This window comes from Aethalodelphis obliquidens, unplaced genomic scaffold (genome assembly GCF_003676395.1).
Source record: "Aethalodelphis obliquidens isolate GAN/ISIS:26980383/991018 unplaced genomic scaffold, ASM367639v1 scaffold3, whole genome shotgun sequence".
Lineage (NCBI taxonomy): Eukaryota > Metazoa > Chordata > Mammalia > Artiodactyla > Delphinidae > Aethalodelphis > Aethalodelphis obliquidens.
The window spans coordinates 41,544,258-41,567,096 of NW_020837947.1; the positions used below are offsets into that span (position 1 = coordinate 41,544,258).

Consider the following 22,839-nt stretch of genomic DNA (forward strand, 5'->3'; position numbering starts at 1 on the left):
TTTTCCATATAGGTTATTATAAAATATTGAGTATAATTCTCTGTGCTATACAGTAGGTTCTTGTTGTTTATCTATTTTATGTATAGTAGTGTGTGTATTTACTCAACCAAGTTTCTAATTTATCCCTTTCCCCCATCTTTCCCCTTTGGTAGCCATAGGTTTGTTTTCTATGTCTGTGAGTCTGTTTCTGTTCTGTAAATAAGTTCATTTGTATTATTTTTTTTAGATTCCACATGTAAGTGATATCATATTATATTTGTCTTTGTCTGACTTACTTCACTTCGTATAATAATCTCTAGGTCCATCCATGTTGCTGCAGATGTCATTATTTCGTTCTTTTTTATGGCTGAGTAATATTCCATGGTATATATGTACCACATCTTCTTTATCCATTCATCTGTCAATGGGCATTTAGGTTGTTTCCGTGTCTTGGCTGTTGTAAATAGTGCTGCAGTGAACATCGGGGTGCATGTGTCTTTTCAGGTTATGGTTTTCTCTGGATATATACCCAGGATAGGATTGCAGGATCATAGGTAGCTCTCTATTTTTAGTTTTTTAAGGAACCTTCATACTGTTATCCATGGTGACTGTACCAATTTACATGCCCACCAACAGTGTAGGAGGGTTCCCTTTTCTCCACACCCTTTCCAGCATTTATTATTTGTAGACTTTTTGATAATGGCCATTCTGACTGGTCTGAGGTGGTATCTCATTGTAGTTTTGATTTGCATTTCTCTAATGATTAGCAGCGTTGAGCATCTTTTCATGTATCTTTTGGCCATCTGTATGTCTTCTTTGGAGAATTGTCTGTTTAGGTCTTCTGCCCATTTTTGGCCGATTCTTTATCTAGTCTCATTTATGGATCTATGGTAGCCACATTGTCAAGTAGGAGTTGGCTGGCCTAGGCTAGCCTTATCTGGATGGTCCTTATGCTCCATGGGGGTCTGTCATCCTCCAGTATGCTAACCAGGGTTTGTTCATAGGGTGAAGTTCAAAGAGAAAATGAAGCACACACGTTCTCTTGGAGCTTAGGCTCAGAACTGGCACAAAGTCCCTATGGAGAATCTCTGTACCCTTAGTTTAATTTCTCTGTGAACCTAAAACTTCTCTAAAAAATCAAGTCTGCTTAAAAAAAAAAAAATCACTTCCACTATGTTCTTATTGGTCACAAGGCCAGGAGACTTCACCTGGGGACAGTAGGAACAGCAAAATCACATCAAAAAGGAGTATGAGTAATACAGGGAAGGGAATACTTGTGGATGTTTTTGTAAACAATCTACCACACCCAGTGTCTTAAATAATCTTTGATATTTTACATGCTTATTATAAAGTTTTTGATGATTAATGCATTTGATATTATATAAAACAGAGGAAGAAAAAGTAGCAACTCCTGTTTCTAAAGCAACATGACCAGAATTTAAAAGTAAAAATGTTCGGGCTTCCCTGGTGGCGCAGTGGTTGGGAGTCCACCTGCCGATGCAGGGGACACGGGTTTGTGCCCCGGTCCGGGAAGATCCCACATGCCGCGGAGTGGCTGGGCCCGTGAGCCATGGCCGCTGAGCCTGCGTGTCCGGAGCCTGTGCTCCGCAATGGGAGAGGCCACAGCAGTGAGAGGCCCGCGTACCGCAAAAAAAAAAAAAAAAGGTAAAAATATTCATATATAAAGATCTTTATAACACATATAGTGATGAAAATTAGAACAAAATTATAGTATATCTTTTTTCCAGGAACCAGATTAGACTAATGGCCTTTAAAATGGTGATAACACATGCAGAGACTATTTCAGAGACAGAATTGACAGGATTTAGTTTCTTCCTGGATGGAACTGAGAGTAAAGATGCTGAACTTTTCTACTTTGGAATACAGTGTGGGTGATGATACCTTTTAAGTCACTTAACTAAAAATTGTATGCTGGATATTATTCCTGAAAATATCAAGTTATTCATGATTGCATGAGAAAAACGTGGGGTTTTTTTTGCAATGCATATAGCTTTCGTAGATTTTGGATAATTAGGTCAAAACAGATAAATGTTAAGGAAAAATAACTGCTATAGAAACTGTTCTTCTTATGGTTACCAGTGGGGAAGAGTCGGGTGTGGGGAGGGATAGATTGGGAGTTTGGGATTGACATGTACACACTGCTATATTTAAAATAGATAACAAGGACCTACTGTATAGCACAGGTAATTCTGCTCAGTATTCTGTAATAACGTAAATGGAAAAAGAATTTGAAAATGAATAGATACATGTATATGTACAACTGAATCACTTTGCTGTACACCTGAAACTAACATAACATTGTTAATCAACTATACTCCAATATAAAGTAAAAAATTTTTTTTAATTAAAAAGAAAAAGAAACTTCTTAAATGTTCCCCATCTTGTGAGAAAAAGCAAATAGGTTAATTTCAAAAACAACTCAGAAAAAAAAGGAAGAAACCTGGTTTCTAATGCTTTATATTTGACACTAACCATTTAGGTAATTCTGAATAGGGTACTTGACCTTTTGCATATTGATCTTCTCATCTGCCTGGGTACAAGGAGTTTCACCACTTAAGCAAAAAATGAGGTTTTTGAAGATCACTCTTCTAGGCAACTCTCCTCTCCCACCTAGTTGTACAGCATGAGGATTAAATGAATAAATGTATGTAAAAAGCACTAATACTGTCTGATGCATAGTGCCCATCAGCAAATAGTAGCCACATTATACATGTTTTGTATATGTAATAGTTATGTTTACGTGCTTGTCTTTCCTCAGTCGACTTGGATCTCTTCACAGAAGAGACAGTTTCATGTACATTTTATTACTCATAGTAGGTACTCACTAAATATTCATGCAGAGCAAATAGCCTCATTTTAATGAAAAAGAGGTTAAGGTTGTTGGTTAACCTAGGCTGTTGCTGATACTAGTAGTTCATATGATGATTTACACTTAGAAATTGCATAGCTTGTGCTGCTGAATTGAACAGATAAAATATAGGGGTAAGTCAGTGCACTGGAGCCAGATTCAGAGAGGAAACCCTATACCCTCTGTGGTGATGGCTGAGTTAATGCTATTAGTAAATGATACTGGCAGTATAGAGGAGAATTCTCATTTTGTCATTACTTGCAATTTACAATATAGTATCTACAAATCTTCTAAAGATCTTGTCCAACAATAGAGAATCTGACTAGCCATTGCTTCTGGTTCTTGGAAAGGAGACTGTAAATCTTTAGAATGTCTTTTTTATTCATGAGCCCTGGAACACACCTGCATTTATGCTAATGAGGTGATTCTTGGGCCCTGGATAGCAGCTTCAGCTATTTACCATAGAGACCAACCCTGTGATCAGAGGGTTGGGACTTTTGAGCCAGTCCAACCTCCAGGGAGAGGAGGAGGCTGGAGATTGAGTTCAGTGATTTAATCAATCTTGCCCACACAATGAAATTCTATAATAAAAACTCTGGGAACTCTCCAGATTTGTAGCCATTTGGTTAGAAGTGTGGATGGTCTGGGGATCCCACTTGAGTCTGGCATCTGAAGTGAGGCTTTCTTTTTGGGGATCATGCCCTTAAAGCTGTGGAGTCTGATGCTAACTTAAGGTGTTTAGTGTCAGAATCAAATTTCACACAGTGTAGCAGTTGGCCTTGAAACAAAATAGATTCAGAAATTGATTTTATAAAGCTATATACTTAGGTGTAAACAACCAAAATAGATGGAAACAAACTATTGAAACTGTATTTAAATACTCAGATAAGCTGATAAAAATAACCAAATCTTACTTCAACACTTACGGAGAATAAATATGACTCTTGCATTATGGGGTCCGTCTCAAAGTAAAAGATGTTCTGCAAATTGCTATGAGCAAACTGTCATATGTTAATTGATCATATCTGTGAAGTTGGAATTTTAATAACTTTTAATAACCATGATATGTACACTTAGGCCTTGCTTTAGAAATATGATAAGTCCTAGCTTCTAAAGCAGATGAGTTAGAAGGACATTTAATATGAATTCCATTAAAAAAAAATCCACACTATACCAAAGAATCCACCACTGGTTTTAAGTTTACCTAGCAAAATTATAATGTGATTTTACTTCCACATGTAATTAAATGAGAGACATATACATTGCTGAAGGCTCAAATGATAGCATGTTTTAGTAATAAAATATTTTAAAATTAAGGTACAGACATTTTTTTAGACATATTATTATGCAATAGATTACACTATAATGTAAATATAACTTTTATATGCACTGGGAAACCAAAAAATTCGTGTGACTGGCTTTCTTGCAATATTGTTTATTGCCACGGTCTGGAACCAAACCTGCAATATCTCCAAGGTCTGCCTTTAAATGTAAAAGCATCCTTTTAATATACTTTGGGAGTATTTTCAGGCTATACTCCCTTAACGCATTTACCGTTCTTCCTCTGACTACTCTTAGGATTTTCTCTTTATCACTGATTTTAAGTCATTTGATTAGGATGTTCCTTGGTTTAGTTTTCTTTTTGTTATTTGCGCTTTGGGTTCTTTGGTCTTCTTGGATCTGTGGGTGTGTCATTCTCAGCAGATTTGGAAAAAATTTGGCCAGTTTTCTACAAATACTTTTTCTTGCTCATTCCTCCTCCCCTCACCTCCCCTATAGGGATTCTAATTACACATATATTTGGCCTTTTAAAGAAATCCACAACTCATTGATTCTCTGAGTTTTTGTTTTGTTTGTTTTGTTTCATCTATTTGTCTATTTTTTCTGTTTCTTTTTGGATCATTTCTATTGATATGTCTTCAAATTCCCTAATTTTTTCTTCTGCAAATTCTAATCTGCCCTAATCCCATTCAGGATAATATTTATGTCTTCCATGTCTCTGCTTAACATATTATGTCTTTCTTCTAGTTTCTTGAACATATGAAAATAGTTACAATAATTGATTTCGTGTCCTTCACTATTAATTCTGTCATTTGTGTCAGTTCTAGCTCACTTTCAGTTGATTGGCTGTTCACCTTATTGTGGGTCATATTTTCCTGCTTCTTTGAGATGCCAGGCATTATGAATTTTAGCTTGTTTTGGATGTTACATATTTTTGTATTCTTTTTTTTTAATTTATTTATTTTGTTGATTTTTATTTTTGGCTGCATTGGGTCTTGTTGCTGCACACGGGCTTTCTCTAGTTGTGGCGAGCGGGGGCTACTCTTTGTTGCGGTGCACGGGCTTCTCATTGCGGTGGCTTCTCTTGTTGTGGAGCATGGGCTCTAGGTGTGCGGGCTTCAGTAGTTGCGGCACTCGGGCTCAGTGGTTGTGGCGTGCGGGCTGTAGAGCGCAGCTTCCGTAGTTGTGGCACATGGGCTTAGTTGCTCCGCGGCATGTGGGATCTTCCTGGACCAGGGCTCGAACCCGTGTCCCCTGCATTGGCAGACGGATTCTTAACCACAGCACCACCAGGGAAGCCGTTATTTTTGTATTCTTGCACTTTGTTCTGAGCCCCAAATTGCCCTCAGTTGGAAATTGCTGCTAACTGATACCCTGTAAATTATGAAGTTTTGGCATTTGGGAACAGGCACAATTCCGGGCCCGATGTGAGCCTCAGGCACTGTTTCTTCTAATCTTTTTGGCTAACATATCCCCCACCCCCACCCCATAACGCCCCCTCCCCACTTAAAGTAGTTTGTTCACGCATTCGTTAGTTAACACTCAACTGAATACTCAAGGGTGGCTCTGCGCTGTGAACTCTAGCTGCCTTGGTTTCTCCAGATTACCAGCTTTGTTTTTTCAACTCAGAGAGGTCACTTTCCCTGTTCAGAGGCTAAGGCTTAAAACGCTAATCTCTGGCAATCTTAGGACTCATAGAATTTGTTGTCCACCTCCCAGAAGTCACGGTGATTGCCTGTTGTCCAGTGTCTTAAGAGTCTTTCTTACCTGTATTTTGTTCCATTTTGTAATTATGTCAAGGGGAAGGGCAAAACTGGTTCCTGTTACTCCATCTTGGCTGGAAGAGGAAGTTTAGTTTTCTTTGTAAAGTTTTACATTATTTGAAAAGTACCATGTGAGTAATCTCTCCTAACCTATCTGTTTCCTGTTTGATATTTTCTGTGTGGATGTTCATAAAGGATAGCATATCTGAAAAACAAATAAAAACAGCTCTGAATAGAATAAGCTCTTTGATGCAGTCTGAACTTGCTCCAAAAGTTATTTTGTAAGTAATTTTGGAAAACATCAAGCTATTTGTTTACCCACATGTATCCTTATTATTCCTTGAAAGCACGTGCTCTTGCTCTCTTTTGCTCTCACTCTCTTATAACCTTAGTATGAGACTTGTTATTACATTTTTGAAGATTAATGATAATACATATAAAGGTCTTAGCATGTTGCCTGGCACATAATGGTTTTCAAATGTTTAAGGATACATATTCACAAAAGTTAAATAATTTGATCAAAATAAGCTATGGGGCTTCCCTGGTGGCACAGTGGTTGAGAGTCCGCCTGCCGATGCAAGGGACATGGGTTCGTGCCCCGGTCCGGGAAGATCCCACATTCCACAGAGCGGCTGGGCCCGTGAGCCATGGCCTCTGGGCCTGCGCGTCCGGAGCCTGTGCTCCGCAACGGGAGAGGCCACAACAGTGAGAGGCCCGCGTACAGCAAAAAAAAATAAAAAAGCTATGATCCACTGAGGAAATACTTGAACTTCAGTGTTTCTGGTTCCAGCATGAGGTTATATTAAAATGAAATTTCAGAGCTATCCAGAGATGCAAATCTGCCACCATGTGAGTTCTCCATCGTTGGTAATGTTTATGTGTAGACCATGCAACCTGGATGTTGTAGATAAGATGCAGGCATAGTACAGCAGTTGAGCTAGATGATATTTATAAAAATACCTCTCACCCCGACAATGAAATTTTCAGAAGCTTCAATTGGTATTAAGTGTTGAACAGAATTTGGACGAATGGAAATTATAATATTAAGGTAAAGACATTCCAGACTGAGATTGAAACAGTTTTTATGTTAGGCAACAAGAAGAAAGAGAGCAAAGCATGACTTTGTTCGAATCTAAGAAGAGTATTCTACAAAAGATTATGTTCTTTAAAGTGTCAGAAGTACTCTACAGTATAAACTTTTTCTGTATTTAACATATCTCATGGTACTGTGGTTTAAAAAGATTTCCTATTATGAATTTTAAGATTGATCATACTTTTAACTCTTATGCCAAATTAGAATACTGAAAGTTCTGCTTTTAATTATCACTTAGAAAAGTATATTTTTTGTAATGTGGTACCTCAACTTATGTTTTGCAGGCAGAAGCAACAAATTACCCACCTGCATGAAAGAATAAGGGATAATGAATTACGAGCACAACATGCCATGTTAGGACATTACGTAAATTGTGAGGATTCTTATGTGGCTAGTTTGCAGGTAAGATTATAAAGGATTTTGTAGTTGATTTATTAGTAAAACATGTAAATTATATACTAAGCTTGAAAGATTAGGACATTTTTTGGAGTTAATAATCTGTTCACATTGTTCATATTTATATGTGTAGTGAAAGATGTCCAAGTGCTGTTTTCCATCTGTCCAGTTCACACCCTTTCCCCACACAAACAGGAGCTACTATTAACAGTTTCTAGTGTAGCCTTCCAGAGTTGACTTATATCACAACAAACACATATAAATGTATTTTATCCTCCTACCTTCACAAAAAGTATCAAAATAAATACAGTATTCAACACCTTGCTTCTTTCCCTTAATATTATATAAAATTATATAAAATACAGTGATTATTTTCATATCATTACATAGGCAGCATCCCTTTCCTTTGCTGTTACAGCTGCTTGATTTCCCATTTTATGGAGACAGCATAATTTATTCAACCTGTCTCTACTTGTCAAAATGTGGGTTGTTTCTAGTTTGGGACTATTATACATAATCTTATAAAAGTGAAACGCTGTACTCATTAAACAGTAACTCACCATTTCACTTCCCGACCCCTGGCAACTACTATTCTACTTCATGTCTCTATGATTTTTATTACTCCAGGTATCTCATGTTAAGTGGAATTATACAGTATTTGTCTTTTTTGTGACTAGCATATTTCACTTAGCATAATATCCTCAAGGTTCATCCGTGTTGTAACATGTGTCAGAATTTCCTTCCTTTTTAAGGCTGAATAATATCCCATTTTATGTATACCACATTTTGCTTTTCCCTTCATCTTTCAATGGACACTTGGGCTGAATCCACATTTTACCTATAGTGAATAATGCTGCTATGAACATTTTTTATATTATTTATTTGGGTGTACAAATATCTCTTTGAGACCCTGCTTTCATTTCTTTTGAGTATATACCCAGAAATGGAATTGCTGGATCATATGGTAATTCTGTTTAAATTTTTGAGGAACTGTCACACTGTTTTACCACAGTGGAGGTACCATTTTGCATTCCCACCAATAGGGTACAAGTGTTCTAGTTTCTCCACATTGTCACCAACACTTGTTATTTTCTGGGTTTTGATAGTAACCAACCTGATGATATCTCATTATAATTTTGATTTGCATTTTCCTAATGGTTAATGATGTTGAGCATCTTCATGTGCTTATTGGCTACATCTGTATCTTCTTTGGAGAAAGGTCTATTCAAGTCCTTTGCCCATTTTTAAATTGGACTTTTTGGTTTTTTCTTTATTGAGTTTTAGAGATTCTCTATTCTGGATATTAATCCTTCCTCAGATACATGATTTGCAAATATTTTTTCTCATTCTGTGGGTTGCCTTCTTATTCTGTTGATAGTCCTTTGTGTCTTTTCATGCACGAGATTTTTAAATTTTCACAAAGTCCGATTTGTCTACTTTTCTTTTATTGCCTGTGTCTTTGGTGTCGTAACCAAGAAATCATTACCAAATCCAGTGTCATGAAGCTTTTGCCACATATTTTCTTCTAAGAGTTTTATAGTTTTAGGTCTTACATTTAGGTCTTAGATCCCTTACAACTTAATTCTTGTATATGGTGTTAGGTAAGGGTCCAACTTCATTCTTTTTGCATGTGGATATCCAGTTTTCCCAGCATCATTTGTTGAAAAGACAATCTTTTCCCCATTGAATTGTCTTGGTACCTTGTCAAAAGTCATTTGACCATATATGTGAGGGTTTATTTCTGGGTTCTCTATTCTGTTCCATCGGTCTATATATGTCTCTCCTTATGCCAAAACCACACTGTTTTGATTACTGTAGCTTTGTAGAAAGTTTTGAAATCACAGAGTGTAAGTCCTCCTCTGTCCCCCTTTTTCAAGATTGTTTTGGTTATTTGTAGTCCCTTGAGATTCTATATGAATTTTAGGGTGGGTTTTTCTATTTATGCAAAAAATATGTTATTGGGATTTTGATAGGGATTGCATTTGAAACTATAGATCACTTTGAGTAGTATTGACATCTTAACAATATAAGTTTTTCAGTCCATGAGCATGGGCTATATTTCCATTTAGTTGTGTCATCTTCAATTTCTTTCAGCAGTGTTTTTTAGTTTTCATTGTACAGTTCTTTTACTTCTTTGGCTAAATTACATCTTAAGTATTTTATTCTTCTTGATACTATTGTAGATGGAATTGTTTTCATAATTTCCTCTTCAGATCATTTATTATTAGTGTGTATAGAGATGCAATTAAATTTTCTGTATTAACTTTGTATTCTGATACTTTGCTGAATCATTCTTTTTTTTTTTTTTTTAATTTCTCCAGCTCAAACCCAGGAGGGTGGAGATACATTTTTTTTTTTAAATATTTATTTGGTTGCACTGGGTCTTAGTTGCGGCAGGCGGGCTCCTTAGTTGTGCCATGTAAACTCTTAGTTGCAGCATGCACATGGGATCTAGTTCCCTGACCAGGGATCAAACCCAGGGTGCCTGCATTGGGAGCATGGAGTCTTATCCACTGCGCCACCAGGGAAGTCCCTGAATCCATTCTTTATTGCTAAAGAATGTGTATGATCATATCATCTGTGAACAGTGATGATTTTACATCTTCCTTTTCAATTTGGATGCCTTTAATTTCTTTTTCTTGCCTAATTGCTCCAGCTAGAACTTCTAGTACTCTGTTCAGTAGAAGTGTTGTAAGTGGGAATCCTTTTTCCTGATCTTAGAGGAGATGCTCTCAGTCTTTCACCATTGAGTATGATGTTTCCTATGGGTTTTTTCTATATAGCTTTTATTATGTTGAGTAGTTTTCTTCTTTTCCTAGCTTTTTGTGTGTTTTTATCATAAAAGGGTGTCACATTTTACTACATGCTCTTTTCAGCCTCAGTTGAGATGATTGTTTTTCTTTTTTTGCTGTTTTTTTGTGCTGTATAATAGCATTGGTTGATTTTTTTTTTTTTTTTTTGCGGTACGTGGGCCTCTCACTGCCGCGGCCTCTCCTGTTGCAGAGCACAGGCTCCGGACGTGCAGGCTCAGTGGCCATGGCCCACGGGCGCAGCCGCTCCACAGCATGTGGGATCCTCCCGGACCGGGGCATGAACCTGTGTCCCCTGCATCAGCAGGCGGACCCTCAACCACTGTGCCACCAGGGAAGCCCGCATTGATTGATTTTTGAATGTTAAACCAGCCTTACATTCCAGGAATAAATCCCACTTAGTCATGGAGTATAATCCTTTTTATATACTGCTAAATTCAGTTTGCTAATATTTTGTTGAGGATTCTTATATCAGTGTTCAAAAGGGTTGTTGGTCTGTAGTTTTCGTGTAGTGTCTTCATCTGGCTTTGGTATCAGAATAATGCTGACCTCAGAATGGGTTAACAAGTGTTCCATCCTCTTCCAGTTTTTCGAAAAGTTTGAGAAAGATAGATATTAGTTCTTCTTTAAATGTTTGGTAGAATTTGCCAGTGAAGCCATCAGGTTCAGGGCTAGGGCTTTTGTTTGTTTGGAGATTTTTGATTACTGATTCAATCTCCTTACTAGTTGTAGGTCTACTCAGATTTTCTACTTCTTCATGATTTAGTGTTAGTAGGTTTTGCTTCTAGGAATTCGCCATTTCATCTAGTTTTTCCGCGGGCTTCCCTGGTGGCTCAGTGGTTGAGAGTCCGCCTGCTGATGCAGGGGACACGGGTTCGTGCCCGGTCCGGGAAGATCCCACATGCCGTGGAGTGGCTGGGCCCGTGAGCCATGGCCGTTGAGCCTGTGTGTCCGGAGACTGTGCTCCGCAACAGGAGAGGCCACAACAGTGAGAGGCCCACATACTGAAAAAAAAAAAAAAAGAACATCCAGTTTTTCCAATTTGTTGAACAGTTAATTCTTTATACTACTCTTTTATAATCCTTTTTTTGATAGAATTGCTATTGTCTCCATTTAAATTTCTGACTTTAGTAATTTGAGTCTTCTTTTTTTCTTAGGCCATCTAGCAAAAGGTTTGTTAATTTTGTTCTTTTCAAAGAACCAACTTTTGGTTTCATTTATTTTCTCTATTATTTTTCCATTCTTTATTTCATTTATCTCTGCTCTGATCTTTATTTTCTTCCTTCTGATAGCTTTGGATTTAGTTTGTTCTTCTTTTTCCAGTTCCTTATGTTGTAAAGTTATGTTGTTGATTTGAGATCTTTTTCTTGTTTTCTACATGTATTTCTCCTAAGACTGATGTTGCACTTCTTTTTATATATTTAAGACCCATTCATGTTTCTTTTTCTGTGAATTGTTTTTTCGTATTTTTTGCTTGTTTTTTCTGTATTGGTTTTTTTGCTTATGGATTTTATGAACCCTTTAATGGAAAAAAGTTAATTTCTTTTACATATAATTTGATTTGATAATGTATTTTCTGAATTGTCATAATATTTTCATTCTATTTATATCATATTCTTTTCCTTTATCTATTTTTTTCTACCATGAAGTCTCTCTAATTCTGATGAGTATTTTATAAATAAACCATTTTGGAAATGAACCCATTTAACAAACAATTATTAAACATCCACTGTGCTAAATTCTGAGGTCACAAAAGTGAAAAATAGTTCCTGCCTTCATGAATCTCAAACTATAAAGGGAGAGACCATATAGGTAAACACATTTACCCAATCCTTTAAAATTTATTATGATTCCTACAGATTAGGCATTGTCTAGGTGCTAGGAATAGAAATGTGAATGAGATTGGTTTTGTCCTTGAGAGTACAGTCTAATGGGAACACAGACAGGGTCTATGACGCCTCATAACAAAATTTATGTGGCCGGAAGGACTACTTTCTCAAATTATTACTGTTTTTAAGAATTGTCCTTAATATTTGTTTTTATATATTTCTATGTAAACTTTATAATTGGCTTGTTTATTTACAAAAAGAAGAAAAACTATTGGCAAGTTACTTAATGGTGGTATGTACTTCTGTTTGGTCACTTTCATTAACATCTTTATTCCTAGAATTAAAAAAAATCAATTTAAGTGGAATTCTTTCCGCCATTATATTTTCAAACTTGTAGTTTTATTAAAGGCATTGTTATATTAAAATCGGGACATATTAAAGACCAAATAACTATCAGACTTCTTTGAGGCAGAGGCACTTAACAGAGATTCCAGCTTGTTTATCATACTTCAGTTACTAGTGTATCAAATACCTTGTTATTATGTGGCTTCATCTTCAAGTTCCATCACATGATACCAAGGCTCTGTCATACTGAGATTAATAGTGTACAGTTATTCGAAAGTGGTATTTCTATACTACTTAAGTAGTATAAGTTGCTTTGATAAGGGTATTTTAATAGAACCATGCAGTTTCTCCTTATAACTTTATTATTCTGAATAAAGGTTTTACTTGAATTATACAATTATTATTATATTACCAAAAGCATTTAAAACTTACATTATTTGCAAGCTGAAGAAAATGTTTTTTGACACAGCATCAGGCCAGAAGAGGGCTCTCTAAGTCAGTCTGCAAGGACAGATAGAAATATCTGGAAAGGTAAGGAAAATGGGCTGCTAAAAATATTAGAAGAATTTTAAATTATGTGGGGAATTAAAATATTGTTGAGAAATTCATTTTAAAAGAAAAGTACAATTAATAAAAGGAAATACAAGGAAAACCCTAAGTACTAAATGATATGATAAATATATAAGACAAACATTTTTCCAGGAGATTGATACAGAGAATGGATAAAACAGCAAAAGTTTAGGAGAAACAACTAATAAGATAATAAAATTTTCTTTAGTGAAGGAATTATTTTGGCATGTGAATAGTGTTATTTTTCTTCACTTTTTCATTGAACAGATTTGACATGTAATATGGTGTAAGTTTAAGGTGTGTGGCGTGTTACTTTGTTACATTTGTATGTAATATGATTGCTATTGTAGTGGTATTTATCACATTACATAACATATATAGTACGATATAATTGTCTGTATTCATTACACTGTGCATTAGGTTTTTATGGCATATTTACTACTTGTTAAAGTTTTACGCTTAAACACCATCACTCTTATCCCCTGTGGGAGCTCCCCACCGCCCATCCCTGGTAAGGAGGTACTCTTATGTTTTTTACAGGTTTAACTTTTTTAGATTCCACATATAAATGGTATCATACAATACTTGCCTTTCTCTGATTTATCTCACTTAGAATAATGTGCTCAAGGTCTACCCATATTGTCTCAAATGGAAGATATCATCCTTTCTCGTGGCTGAGTAATATTCCATTGTGTGTTACATCTATTGTCGATTCATCTGTTGATGGGCATTGGGCTGTTTCCATACCTTGGCTGTTGTGAATAATGCTGCGATAACCATGGGGGGGGGGATGCATGTATCTTGTAGAAATCCTGTTTTCATTTCCTTTGGGTATATGCCCAGAGATGGAATTGCTGGATCACATGGTAGATTTGTCTTTTATTTTTTTGAGGAGCCTTCGTATTGTTTTCTGTAGTGGCCACACCAATTTACATTCCCACCAACCAAGTTTGTTTTTGTTTTTTTTAAAACATCTTTATTGGAGTATAATTGCTTTACAATGGTGTGTTAGTTTCTGCTTTACAACAAAGTGAATCAGTTATACATATACATATGTTCCCATATCTCTTCCCTCTTGCGTCTCCCTCCCTCCCACCCTCCCTATCCCACCCCTCTAGGTGGTCACAAACCACCTAGGTGATCTCCCTGTGCCATGCGGCTGCTTCCCACTAGCTGTCCACCCTACGTTTGGTAGTGTATATATGTCCATGCCACTCTCTCACTTTGTCACAACTTACCCTTCCCCCTCCCCATATCCTCAAGTCCATGCTCTAGTAGGTCTGTGTCTTTATTCCCGTCCTACCCCTAGGCTCTTCATGACATTTTTTTTTTCTTAGATTCCATATATATGTGTTAACATACAGTATTTGTTTTTCTCCTTCTGACTTACTTCACTTGTATGACAGACTCCAGGTCCATCTACCTCACTATGAATAACTCAATTTCATTTCTTTTTATTGCTGAGTAATATTCCATTGTATATATGTGCCACATCTTCTTTATCCATTTATCTGTTGATGACAATTAGGTTGATTCATGTCCTGGCTATTGTAAATAGAGCTGCAACGAACATATTGGTACATGACTCTTTGTGAATTATGGTTTTCTCAGGGTATGTGCCCAGTAGTGGGATTGCTGGGTCGTATGGTAGTTCTATTTGTAGTTTTTTAAGGAACCTCCATACTGTTCTCCATAGTGGCTGTATCAATTTACATTCCCATCAACAGTGCAAGAGTGTTCCCTTTTCTCCACACCCTCTCCAGCATTTATTGTTTCTCGATTTTTTGATGATGGCCATTCTGACCAGTGTGAGATGATATCTCATTTCATTGTAGTTTTGATTTGCATTTCTCTAATGATTAATAACGTTGAGCATTCTTTCATGTGTTTGTTGGCAATCTATATATGTTCTTTGGAGAAATGTCTATGTAGGTCTTCTGCCCATTTTTGGATTGGGTTGTTTGGTTTTTGTTATTGAGCTGCATGAGCTGCTTGTAAATTTTGGAGATTAATCCTTTGTCAGTTGCTTCATTTGCAAATATTTTCTCCCATTCTGAGGGTTGTCTTTTGGTCTTGTTTATGGTTTCCTTTGCTGTGCAAAAGCTTTAAAGTTTCATTAGGTCCCATTTGTTTATTTTTGTTTTTATTTCCATTACTCTAGGAGGTGGGTCAAAAATGATATTGCTGTGATTTATGTCACAGTGTTCTGCCTATGTTTTCCTCTAGAAGTTTTATAGTGTCTGGCCTTACATTTAGGTCTTTAATCCATTTTGAGCTTATTTTTGTGTATGGTGTTAGGGAGTGTTCTAATTTCATACTTTTACATATACCCGTCCAGTTTTCCCAGCACCAATTATTGAAGAGGTTGTCTTTTCTCCACTGTTTATTCTTGCCTCCTTTATCAAAGATAAGGTGACCATCTGTGCGTGGGTTAATCTCTGGGCTTTCTATCCTGTTCCGTTGATCTATATTTCTGTCTTTCTGCCAGTACCATACTGTCTTGATTACTGTGGCTTTGTAGTATAGTCTGAAGTCAGGGAGCCTGATTCCTCCAACTCCATTTTTCGTTTTCAAGATTGCTTTGGCTGTTCAGGGTCTTTTGTGTTTCCATACAAACCGTGAAGTTTTTGTTCTAGTTCTGTAAAAAATGCCAGTGGTAGTTTGATAGGGATTGCATTGAATCTGTAGATTGCTTTGGGTAGTAGAGTCATTTTCACAGTGTTGATTCTTCCAATCCAAGAACATGGTATATCTCTCCATCTATTTGTATCATCTTTAATTTCTTTCATCAGTGTCTTATAATTTTCTGCATACCTTCTGCAAAGGTCTTTTGTCTCCTTAGGTAGGTTTATTCCTAGATATTTTATTCTTTTTGTTGCAGTGCTAAATGGGAGTGTTTTCTTAATTTCACTTTAGGACTTTTCACCATTAGTGTATAGGAATGCCAGAGATTTCTGTGCATTAATTTTGTATCCTGCTACTTTACCAAATTCATTGATTAGCTCTAGTAGTTTTCTGGTAGCATCTTTAGGATTCTCTACGTATAGTATCATGTCATCTGCAAACAGTGACAGCTTTACTTCTTTTCCAATTTGGATTCCTTTTGTATCTTTTTCTTCTCTGACTGCTGTGGCTAGAACTTCCAAAACTATGTTGAATAAGAGTGGTGAGAGTGGGCAACCTTGTCTTGTTCCTGATCTTAGTGGAAATGGTTTCAGTTTTTCAAGATTGAGGATGGTATTGGCTGTGGATTTGTCATGTATGGCCTTTATTATGTTGAGGAAAGTTCCCTCTATGCCTACTTTCTGGAGGGTTTTTATCATAAATGGGCGTTGAATTTTGTCGAAAGCTTTCTCTGCATCTATTGAGATGATCATATGGTTTTTCTCCTTCAGTTTGTTAATATGGTGTATCCCGTTGATTGATTTGCATATATTGAAGAATCCTTGCATTCCTGGAATAAACCCCACTTGATCATGGTGTGTGATCCTTTTAATGTGCTGTTGGATTCTGTTTGCTAGTATTTTGTTGAGGATTTTTGCATCTGTGTTCATCAGTGATATTGGCCTGTTGTTTTCTTTCTTTGTGACATCTTTGTCTGGTTTTGGTATCAGGGTGATGGTGGCCTCATAGAATGAGTTTGGGAGTGTTCCTCCCTCTGCTATATTTTGGAAGAGTTTGAGAAGGATAGGTATTAGCTCTTCTCTCAGTGATTTGATAGAATTCGCCTGTGAAGCCATCTGGTCCTGGGCTTTTGTTGGAAGATTTTTTTGTTTTTTTTTTGCAGTGCGCGGGCCTCTCACAGTTGTGGCCTCTCCAGCTGCGGAGCATAGGCTCCGGACGTGCAGGCCCAGCGGCCATGGCTCACGGGCCCAGCTGCTCCGCGGCATGTGAAATCTTCCCGGACTGGGGCACAAACCTGTGTCTCGTGCATTAGCAGGCGGACTCCCAACCACTGCGCCACCAGGGAAGCCCTATTGGAAGATTTTTAATCACAGTTTCAATTTCAGTGCTTGTGATTGGTCTGTTCATATTTTCTATTTCTTCCTGGTTGAGTCTCGGCAGGTTGTGCATTTCTAAGAATTTGTCCATTTCTTCCAGGTTGTCCATTTTATTGGCATAGAGTTGCTTGTAGTAGTCTCTCATGATCTTTTGTATTTCTGCAGTGTCACTTGTTACTTCTCCTTTTCATTTCTAATTCTATTGATTTGAGTTTTCTCCCTGTTTTTCTTGATAAGTCTGGCTAATGGTTTATCAATTTTGTTTATCTTCTCAAAGAACCAGCTTTTAGTTTTATTGATCTTTGCTATCGTTTCCTTCATTTCATTTTCATTTATTTCTGATCTGATTTTTATGACTTTTTTCATTCTGCTAAATTTGCGGGGTTTTGTTCGTCTTTCTCTAATTGCTTTAGGTGCAAGGTTAGGTTGTTTGTTTGAAATGCTTCCTGTTTCTTAAGGTAGGATTGTATTGGTATAAACTTCCGTCTTAGAACTGCTTTTGCTGCATCCCATAGGTTTTGGGTCATCGTGTCTCCATTGTCATTTGTTTCTAGGTATTTTTTGATTTCCTCTTTGATTTCTTCAGTGATCACTTCGTTATTAAGTAGTGTATTGTTTAGCTTCCATGTGTTTGTATTTTTTACAGATGTTTTCCTGTAATTGATATCTAGTCTCATAGCTTTGTGGTCGGAAAAGATACTTGATACGATTTCAATTTTCTTAAATTTACCAAGGCTAGATTTGTGATCCAAGGTATGATCTATCTGGAGAATGTTCCATGAGCACTTGAGAAAAATTCTGTATATTCTGTTGTTTTTGTAAAAATTCTGTGTATTCTGTTGTTTTTGGGTGGAATGTCCTATAAATATCAATTAAGTCCATCTTGTTTAATGTGTCATTTAATGCTTGTGTTTCCTTATTTATTTTCATTTTGGATGATCTGTCCATGGGTGAAAGTGGGGTGTTAAAGTCCCCTACTATGAATGTGTTACTGTCGATTTCCCCTTTTATGGCTGTTAGCATTTGTCTTATGTATTGAGGTGCTCCTATGTTGGGTGCATAAATATTTACAATTGTTATATCTTCCTCTTGGATTGGTCCCTTGATCATTGTGTAGTGTCCTTCCTTGTCTCTTGTAACATTCTTTATTTTAATGTCTATTTTATATGATATGAATATTACTACTCCAGCTTTCTTTTGATTTCCATATGCATGGAATATGTTTTTCCATCCCCTCACTCTCAGTCTGTATGTGTCCCTAGGTCTGAAATGGTTCTCTTGTAGACAGCATATATATGCTTGTTTTTGTATCCATTGTTTTTGTATCCATTCATCAAGCCTGTGTCTTTTGGTTGGAGCATTTAACCCCTTCACATTTAAGGTCATTATTGATATGTATGTTCCTATAACCATTTTCTTAATTGTTTTGGGTTTGTTTTTGTTGGTCCTTTTCTTCTCTTGTGTTTCCCACTTAGAGAAGTTCCTTTAGCATTTGTTGTAGAGCTGGTTTGGTGGTGCTGAATTCTCTTAGCTTTTGCTTGTCTGTAAAGTTTTTAATTTCTCCATCGAGTCTGAATGAGATTCTTGCCGGCTAGAGTAATCTTGGTAGTAGGTTCTTCCGTTTCATCACTTTAAATATGTCACGGCACTCCCTTCTGGCTTGTAGAGTTTCTGCTGAGAAATCAGGTGTTAACCTTACAGGAGCTCTCTTGTATGTTATTTGTCATTTTTCCCTTGCTGCTCTCAATAATTTTTCTTTGTCTTTAATTTTTGCCAATGTGATTACTATGTGCCTCAGTGTGTTTCTCTTTGGGTTTATCCTGTATGGGACTCGCCGTGCTTCCTGGACTTAGGTGGCTATTTCCTTTCCCATGTTAGAGAAGTTTTTGACTATAATCTCTTCAGATATTTTCTCGGGTCCTTTCTCTCTCTCTTCTCCTTCTGGGACCCCTGTAATGCAAATGTTGTTGTGTGTAATGTTGTCCCATAGGTCTCTTAGGCTGTTTTCATTCTTTTTTCTTTATTCTGTTCCGCAGCAGTGAATTCCACCATTCTATCTTCCAGGTCACTTATCCGTTCTTCTGCCTCAGTTATTCTGCTATTGATTCCTTCTAGTGTAGTTTTTATTTCAGTTATTGTATTGTTCATCTCTGTTTGTTTCTTCTTTAATTCTTCTAGGTCTTTGTTAAACATTTCTTGCATCTTCTTGATCTTTGCCTCCATTCTTTTTCCAAGGTCCTGGATCATCTTCCCTATCATTATTCTGAATTCTTTTTCTGGAAGGTTGCCTATCTCCACTTCTTTAGTTGTTTTTTGGGGTTTTATCTTGTTCCTTCATCTGGGACATAGCCCTCTGCCTTTTCCTCTTGTCTGTCTTTCTGTGAATGTGGTTTTTGTTGCACAGGCTGCAGGCTTGTAGTTCTTCTTGCTTCTGCTGTCTGCCCTCTGGTGGATGAGGCTATCTAAGAGGCTTGTGCAAGTTTCCTGATAGGAGGGACTGGTGGTTGGTAGAGCTGCCTGTTGCTCTGGTGGGCAGAGCTAAGTAAAACTTTAATCCACTTGTGTGCTGATGGGTGGGGCTGGGTTCCCTCCCTGTTGGTTGTTTGGCCTGAGGCGACCCAACACTGGAGCCCTACTGGGCTCTTTGGTGGGACTAATGGCCGACTCTGGGAGGGCTCATGCCAAGGAGTACTTCCGAGACCCCCCCGCCTCTGCGGGAGACTCTCCAACACTAGCACATAGGTCTGGGTCAGTCTCCTATGGGGTCACTGCTCCTTCCCCTGGGTCCCGATGCGCACACTACTTTGTGTGTGCCCTCCAAGAGTGGAGTCTCTGTTTCCTCCAGTCTTGTCGAAGTCCTGTAATCAAATCCCGCTAGCCTTCAAAGTCTGATTCTCTAGTAATTCCTCCTTCCATTGCCGGACCCCCAGGTTGGGAAGCCTGACATGGGGCTCAGAACCTTCACTCCAGTGGGCAGACTTCTGTGGTATAATGTTCTCCAGTTTGTGAGTCACCTACCCAGCAGTTACGGGATTTGATTTTATTGTGATTGCGCCCCTCCTACCGTGTCATTGTGGCTTCTCCCATGTCTTTGAATGTGGGCTATCTTTTTTGGTGAGTTCCAGTGTCCTCCTGTAGATGATTGTTCAGCAGTTAGTTGTGATTCTGGTGCTCTCACAAGAGGGAGTGAGAGCACGTCCTTCTCTGCCATCTTGAACCAATCTCTAGTTCATTTTTGTGGAGGGTATAAGGTCTGTGTCTAGAATATTTTTTTGTTTTTTTTTTTGCATGTGGATGTTCAGTTGTTCTAGTATCATTTGTTGAAAAGACTGTTTTTGCTCCATTGTACTGCCTTTGTTCTTTTGTCATTAGATTGGTTGACTGTATTCGTGTGGATCTATTTCTGGGCTCTGCATTCTGTTCCATTGACCTGTTTGTTTGTTCTTTCCCCAATACCACACATTCTTGATTACTGTAGCTTTACTGTAAGTCTTGAAGTCAGGGTGTCAGCCCTCCATCTTGGTTGGTTCATCTCCTTAAGTATTATGTTGGCCATTTTGGAGCTTTTGTTTTTCCATATAAACTTTAGAATCAGCTTGTCACTATCCACAAAATAACTTGCTGGGATTTTTATTGAAATTGCATCGAATCTGTAGATCAAGTTTGGAAGAACTTGACGGCTTGACCATACTGAGTCTGTCCATGAACAGGGAATATCTCTTCATTTATTTTGTGCTTCTTTGATATCTTTGATCAGAGTTTTGTAGTATTCCTTGCATAGATCTTGTATATACACATTTTGTTAGATTTATACTATTATGTTTTTGAGGGTGCTAATGTAAATGGTAATGTTTTTAGTTTCAAATTACACCTGTTCATTGCTGTTATATAGGAAAGAAAGTGCCTGACTTTCATATATTTCACTCCACTCTCTTTTTGCTTGCATGGTTTCTGAGAAGTTGTATAAAGCTCTTATCTTTTCCTGTCTATAGGTAAGGTATTTTCTCCTCTGGTTTCTTTCACAATTTTTTTAATCTTTGATTTTCAAAAATTTAAATATGATATGCTTAAGTGTAGTTTGGGGGCATTTATTCTCTGAGCTTCCTGGATCTGAGGTGTGGTATGTGACCTTTTGGGGAAATTCTCAAATCATCTTGTTTAAAATATTGCTGTTTTCTTTCTCTCTTTTCCTTGTGGTGTTCCCATAAGATGTATATTACAAGTTTTGTAGTTATCTCACAACTCTTGGATATTCTCTTCTATTTTTTCCAATCTTTTTCCTCTTTGCTCTTAAGTTTTAGAAGTTTCTGCTGTCATATCCTCAAGCTCAGATTGGTTCCTGCGCCAGGTCCAGTCTACTGATAACCACATCAAAGACATCCTTCGTTTCTGTTTCAGTGTTTTTTGTCTCTAGAGTTTCTTTTATAGTCTTTCCGGCTCTGTTCTTATATTATCCATCTGTTCTTGAATGTTTTCTACTTCATCAGTAAAGCCCTTAAGCATATTAATCATAGACATTTTTAAAAATGTCTGTTCTGATAATTCCAACATCTGTGACATATCTGACTCTAGCTCTGATGCTTGTTCAGTCTCTCCAGATGTACTGATAAAAGGAAGTGTGAAAAAAAAAAAAAAAAAAAAAAAAAGGAAGTGTGGTAGGTAGGCCTTTAGTAATGTCATGGTAGGGTGTGGGGCAGGGGAAGCATTCTCTGGCTCTCTGACTTAGTCTTTGCATGAGCCTGTGCTCCTGGACTGTGAACTTCACCAGTGCTTCTTAGTTTTTTCTTTCCCACCCTTAGGTAGGACAGGATGGCTAGAGGCAACTGAGTTGGATATTAACCCTTCCCCCATGTGGAAGGCTAGAGGGAGCTGGTTTGGGATTTTTTCCTTCTAGGTATGTTAGTTCCCTTCTAGGTAGGTTAGTCTCTGGTAAAGTAGTTTCTCCTGAGGACAGGCCTTGTTAAGAAGAACATGGAGCTCTGGCATTTCAGAATGGTTTCTCTTCTCCTCCCTCTGCTGGAAGCACAGAGGGATTCATTGTGAGGACCTGGTAGAGCTTCTAGTGGTATAATTCAAGGATATTGGGTGTCCCCTATGACTGGGTGCCCCTGGAGATTTTGACTCTCAGACCTTCACTTTGAGCCTCCAACAAATTCATCAATTACAGTTCTGGTTTTCCTACTTCAGCACTGGTTCCCATGGATAATTCTGTTCCAGTAAGTGTGATTTTCTTTATTTGCCTGTTTCTCCAATTTTGGGGGTGGCAGTTTGCCCGATAACCTCACTTCTCTGACAGATCTAAGAAGAGTTGTTGATTTTTCAGTTTGTTCAGCTTTTCACTTGTCGGTAAAACAGGTTGGCAATTTCTGAGCTCATTATATGCCTGACGGGAAATTGTAAATCTGTATTCACTTTTTTACAGTTTCCTAGCCTATCCTGGCCATTTTTCTGGGTTCTAGACCCATCTCTTTGCCTGATGTTCATATATATTTGTATCTTAATATTAAATTGATATTAACTGGCATCTTAATATCAATAGGCTCTAATTGTAATTAAGTACGTTTGCTTAAACCTGTTCTCCCACATGACCTACTTACCTCTGCTCAGAATATGATCTTCCCTGTTACTTAGACTCAGAATTTCGAACCTTTAGTTATCTTTAACATTTCTTGTCCATTCACACCTTAAAAAATAATTTTCTCTAAATCCTCTCATTTCTGCTTCCAGAGCTGCTTCCTTCTGTTCTCAGTATTCTTGTTCAGCTCCTTGGTTTTTTCAGCTAAATAGGTTAGGATAATTTCTTAAAGTGATATATTCATATCCATTCACCATATCCTTTAATTCATCTTGTTCATTACTTCCAACTGTTATAGTTCTCTCTTGTCCTTTTTCTTCTTTTCTTT

At 37.4% G+C, this 22,839-nt stretch overlaps 1 protein-coding gene across 1 annotated transcript in view; it reads left to right on the plus strand.

The window, feature by feature from the left end:
• Nucleotides 1-22,839, plus strand: part of CEP85L (centrosomal protein 85L) — a 155,652-nt gene that overhangs the window by 90,469 nt on the left and 42,344 nt on the right. The window contains exon 5 of the mRNA XM_027087762.1: nucleotides 7,270-7,387. Coding sequence (XP_026943563.1) covers nucleotides 7,270-7,387 — 118 coding nt within the window. The remainder of the gene's footprint in view (nucleotides 1-7,269; nucleotides 7,388-22,839) is intronic.